Source organism: Galleria mellonella, unplaced genomic scaffold (assembly GCF_026898425.1).
Source record: "Galleria mellonella isolate WM207_F2 unplaced genomic scaffold, CSIRO_AGI_GalMel_v1 utg64, whole genome shotgun sequence".
Lineage (NCBI taxonomy): Eukaryota > Metazoa > Arthropoda > Insecta > Lepidoptera > Pyralidae > Galleria > Galleria mellonella.
The window spans coordinates 3913695-3919747 of record NW_026442133.1 but is presented as its reverse complement, the minus strand read 5'-3'; the positions used below and the strand labels follow the sequence as shown (position 1 = coordinate 3919747).

The 6053-nt window shown below is 33.1% G+C and overlaps 1 protein-coding gene across 2 annotated transcripts in view; it reads right to left on the bottom strand.

Annotated features, from left to right (window-relative positions):
• Positions 1 to 211: 211 nt before the first annotated feature.
• Positions 212 to 6053, bottom strand: part of LOC113512478 (lipase member H-A) — a 51790-nt gene continuing 45948 nt past the window's right edge. For both annotated transcript variants that reach the window (XM_052900034.1, XM_026896377.3), the window contains exons 6-8: positions 2227 to 2418; positions 1323 to 1494; positions 212 to 395 (exon numbers count right to left, since the gene is read on the bottom strand). In XM_052900034.1, coding sequence (XP_052755994.1) covers positions 338 to 395; positions 1323 to 1494; positions 2227 to 2418 — 422 coding nt within the window. In that variant the 3' untranslated portion in view covers positions 212 to 337. The remainder of the gene's footprint in view (positions 396 to 1322; positions 1495 to 2226; positions 2419 to 6053) is intronic.

Sequence of the window (6053 nt, the reverse complement as noted above, 5' to 3'; positions counted from 1 at the left end):
ACCTATTTAAAATCGAAGTCACCAAAAATTTATTGTAAGAGCTAATTAATTGAAATTTAATAATTCCATAATTCTGATTCTTATTTATTTATATTTACAATGCTATTTGAAATGATATTAATAATTTATAGTTTCAATACGACACATAAATTCCATTAAAGGGGAAAAAAGAGTTCTATCTGGATTTATTATGCAGTTACTGAACAAAAAATTTAAGATTAAAGCTTTTATTAAAAATATATTACAAATGACACTATTTTAATTTAATTTAGATACTCGTAAAACAATAATTTATCTTAAAAAAATTAATCATAATTAAATAATTATTTTATTTGTATTAATCAAAAGGACAGTCTTCCTCCTGGTCTACGCTCACGCAGTACATCCCTCGGGAACTGAAACAAAAAATCTATTTAGTGTATTATGCTATGATTATGTAAATCTACTGAACCTTAAAATATGGTATAAATTCTGTGTTACCACTGACGAAGTACCTATTAAACCCGCATTATTTTCACAAAAGATCAATTTGATTTTCTGTCTAATTCAGGACCAGTTCATTTATTTATTTACACTTTATTGCACCACTTTAAAAATAATACAAAGATAAATATTTACATTAATAGAGTACAAAAGGCAATCTTATCGCTTAAGCAATCTCTTGCAGACAAACTTCGGGTCTACCCAAGAAAAATTACGGTACCTGTTTGACGCAAGAAATGTATCTAATAAAAAAAGAAAAACATTATTTTTCATAAAACATACACATTACATATATACAATCATTATTAGTCAAGATTTAAACCAAGATCAAAGACTTAAATGTGACTTTATTACCAAAGCCAAATAAGGTACTAAAAAGGTACTATAAGATACTTAAAACCAAGGTTTCCATACGTTAGAGGTAAAAATATTTCAAATGTTATATATAGATATAATTTACGTTGGTCATCATACAAATGTTTGTTTTGTTTGACCGGAAAACTGATATTATTTGAAAATATTTATTATTTTATAACCCTTGACTGATATTATAAACGCGAAAGTGAGTTTGTTTATTACGCTTTCACGTCTAAACCGCTTGACCGATAATAATTACTTTTGATACAGAAATAGATGGAACTCTGAATACGATTATAGGCTACTTTACTCCTGCTCTATGAACATATCTCGGTAATACGTACGAAGCCGCAGGTAAAAGTTAGTAATATTATACTAACTTTTTTAAATCCCATTACCATTATTTATGTCATTTTATGGAATTTCATATTTAGGATTGGCAATGATGGGGTGGAATGATAATGATGATATTGAATACTCACGACTCTGGTGTATCTTCACCTATTCGCACCGCTCGTCTATCGAACTTGATACCCCAACGGCCACTCTCTTTTGGACATGTGGTGTCACAAGGCACTGCCACCATACGAAGGCGCCGTCGAATACTCGCCGCGAAGTAGCAAGAGCTCTTGAAGTGACTACAACGGGATATACCTAAAATAATAAGGTAAGGAGGTCGTCAATAAAACTTACAAAATATAAATAGAAAATAAAACAACAATTACAGGATTCAAAGGCAGATACTGTTCATGTTTATAGGCGACAATTACCACTTTCATCAGGTAAGCCGTTAATTTCTTCTTCTTCCTGCACTTATCTCATATCAATTTGGGTCAGCATAACATGTTTACTTTTTCCATTGTCAACTATTTTAGTCAATTAACTAGTCACTCCCTTGCTAATCAATTCATTTCTTTCTAGGTCTTCCTCGCACTTATTCACGTACATAATTCATTTCTTATCACACTGGTTGTACCTTTCTTACCGGGGGGAAAGGGATTGTTAGTAATGGAGACTGAGAATCCTATTGCTAACAATATACCTAACCAGGTCGACCTCCTCGCGGTTCCTCCTGGAAACTATAATGGTTAATTCCTAATGAATTCATCATGATAGGCTAACTAGCCTATTTTCATTTCCATCTATCACCCTTCACTGGTGCCCCACCAGCGAATCCTGTTAGCGCAGGCGGGGTTACCATTCCATTTTCTCTCATCAAAAAACCTTTCTTACCACATTTGGCGTGGCAAATAAGCTGCCGAGCATATTTGAATAAATAGTAACAGAGGATGATGCCATGACCGTTTTTAGAAATAATATGATTTGTTATTTTTTTTTATCAATAGGGAAATAGTTGGACTAAAAAGAATTTAAAAAATTACTTACGCATCAAATGTCCTTTACAACCTGGCTGTAATCTGCCTCCGTTAAAGCAAAAGTCAGCATGGCCTACTTGACCGCTTTCTCCTAGGAATCCAGCATTTGTATGTAATACTTGAACAACGTGAGCATCGTCTCTCCCCAGACGGAACAGTTTGGAACCGTACGCATTGATGAGAGGACGGGCTGGATCAAGACCTAATAAAAAAAAGTTAAAATTGTGTTGTCTCCACCTCAGGTTCTATAGGGAAAAAGTAAACAAGCAAGAGCTTGATGGTAACTTTTAAATATACTACATAACTTTTTATGCAACTCTCGAAAGGAGGGGGGTTTCATTTCCTTTATTTTTCTTTACAAAATCTGACCCAATTTTAATAATCATAATAAAAATTAGTCTGTCATGACATTCATTTCTAACCACCTACTATTAAAACATATGTTGAATCAAGACTCAGAACTCTTTCTATGATAAAAAATTAAATATCCAAGTGTAGAATGTACAGAAACTTGTTAAGTATAAATAGTAAAATAAATAGTAAATTTTTTTTTTATTTATGCACCGCCATTTACTCTCCCTGTTTATCGTAATGTTTGAGTAGTAGAGAATGCCATTCGGCATTAAGTCCGCCCTGTAGACACTTTCTAATCTGTGCAAAAATATAACTAAATAAATTACTAGGCTTTAAGTTAGTTAGTAATATTAGTAGAATCAGCACATCGTGTCTACCTATCAGGATATTTACTATCTACATTATTATATATAATGTATAAATATAAATAAATGTCTATAGCTATAATAGACAGCAACCAATAAATTATAACGGCACTACAGTTATAACTAAATTTAACTTCACATTGATACCCCGCACAACTTTAAGGTTATCTTTAACAATTATCAACAAGTAATGAAACAAACATCGAATGTTTTTATCCGTAAATAATGACGAGACAGTTCTTTTATCTTATACTTATTATGTGAATGTATTTACTTCACTTTTTACCTTCATAACATGTGTTTAAAAAACTAATCACAAAAATAGAAAACAGATAAAATTAGACGAAAATAATGTCTGGAATCATCGTATAAAAATAGATAATACTCCAAATAACATTGAATGTTGGAGATGAATTTTATTTTCGCATAATACTTTCTCCGAAAACACCGTATACCCTTTTTATTTACAGGCCTTTTTTTATACATCTTAGAATGGCAAACAAGCTGACGGCCCACCTGATGGAAAGTGGTAGCCGTCGCCTATAGACATGAGCAGTACCATGGACATAACAGAGTATACTATTTCGCCCATGATACGTTGCCATTCCTGAGGACTCAGGTGTTATTCCTCTGTACCTCATAACTCTGTCGGTTCTAAACCGATTTCGAAAATTCTTTTATTTTCTGATAGGATATATATATATATATATCCTTATAGATTGGTTCCATAGAAATTTTATAAAAATAGATTCAGTAGTTTAGTTTCTAGATCAAAATAATTTGTTTTGTCACAATTGAAGTTGCTTTTTTTTGTGAGACATAATCATTAATTATAAACTTTCGCCTTGTTTACACATCATCAATCAATACAAATAATAAAATCGTAACTGGTCGCTGTCTGTACATAGAAATATATAAAAAAAAACTATTGTAGGGGGCTTTATAAACGCAATAGAACCCGAAACAACGATTTTTAGAATTTTTGTCTGTTTGTCTGTAAGTTTTTGCGCGCTATTCTCAGAAACAGCTTAACCGATTTCACTAATGCGTTGTGGTTTACTTCATTTAACATGTTTTATTTCAATCGGTTCATAAATAAAAAAGTTATATTAATCAAAAGAAACAGATATAAAATGCTATAAAATAACCAATCAGTTGAATTGGCTGAAACTTTATGAAGGTATTAGGTGTGTAATACAATATAAGAGCGGATTCATGAAAAGTTCCACTGGGAATGATATACGGGAACTACATAGTTAGAAGCGAGCAACGCCACGGGAAACGGCTAGTTCAATAACAAATACAGTAAATATTAATGAGAAATGATACAAAAGGCGGCCTTACAAAAATATATAAAAACAAGGTAGATACTATTTACCTGTAATCGCGTCGCGTTATGTCCCGATCGTGAATTTAAAATATGAATAAAATATTGATCTTTTGGAATTCCACACGAACTGCTATGGGTGCAAGTAAACAGTTCTTTTGCATGTAAAAAAGTATTTGCTAAGAAGAACTCGCAAAAAAATCGACAGCTAATCTTTTAAATGTCTGTTAACATTAAGTGTAAGGTGTCGTAAGAGGTCACTAAGGAAATTAGCAGCACTGCCCCTTTGAAAACACCATCAAAACCTAATTGCGGTTGGCAAACTGTGTGCCAAGCGTAGTAACTATTGGCAAAACTTCCCAAGGGGGAGGCCTATGTTAACCAGTAGATAGTGAACGGCTGATATGGTAGGACATTAAAATATGCTACGTCTAAAATTAACCAGAGGGATTAATTAATTTAATTTACCTTTGCACAAAACTTTGCACAAAAGTCGATTGCTTGGGTACCTCTGTCCCATTCGTGTTTCAACCGTGAAGCAGTTGTGTTGCATGGCTGTGTTTCGGTTTGAAGGGTGGGATATGACGTGAATTTACTGGGTACAGAGGAATAACACCTGAGACCTCAGGAATGCTGTTCCTACGCATAGGGGGTATCATGGGCGAAACAATATACTCTGTTATGTCCATGGTACTGCTCATGTCTATAGGCGACGGTTACCACTTTCCATTAGGTGGGCCGTCAACATGTTTGCCATTCTAAGTTGTATAAAAAAAAAGTCCGTGCATGATCGACTAACATTATGCACTTGTTACTTCTTGGCCTCTTAACATTACAATTAGAGTACAAATGTTTATTACATACATATAGTACTTATTATAAAGAAGGATTACTTTTATCTTGATTATGCAGACAAAGCCGCGAACACAGTTAGTCAAACTTTGTATTCGTATGTGTAACCACTACTCATAGGTGTAATTATTTTAAATGACAAAATGACTTTCAGTTATTTCTGCTATTCATTTAGCGCTTGGTTATGATAAGATAACAAAATATTTTTTTTAAATACACACAAATCAGTCGCCAACCCAAAAAATACCATTGATGATAAACGTGTCTTCTATATTAACCACATTGTTAGTTCAGAACTCTTAGTTTGTATATATTATTGGAACTTCTTTATGATCGATATATAAAATTAAGTCTAGTTATATGTATAGATATATGGATATTATTTTTATTACTGTAATTTGTTATTCTTGAAATAGTAATCATGATATATATAAGTATGTACAAATATATATATGGTATATAAAATTTTCTTATACTAAGAAATATAATCTAATTTGTAAGATCTGGTTATAAGATTTTTTATGCACTTTAGAATAGCAAACGAATTAACGTCCACCTGATGGAAAGCGATAATCGTCATGTACAGACATAAAGAGCAACATGAACATCACAGAATATACTGTGACTGGGGGAAAGGGATTGTTAGTAATGGAGACTGAGAATCCTATTGCTAGCAATATACCCAACCAGGTCGACCTCCCCGCGGTTTTCTCTGGAAACTATCATGGTTAATTCCTGATGAATTCATCATGATGGGCTAACTGGCCTGTTTTTATTCTCATCTATCACCCTTCACTGGTGCTCCGCCAGCGTATCCCGTTAACGCAGGCGGGGTTACCATACCATTTTCATCCATCAAAAAAAATATACTGTGACGCCGATTTCACCGCCATATGATATCACCCTTCAAAAGAACATAGCTACGCAAATACGACATCG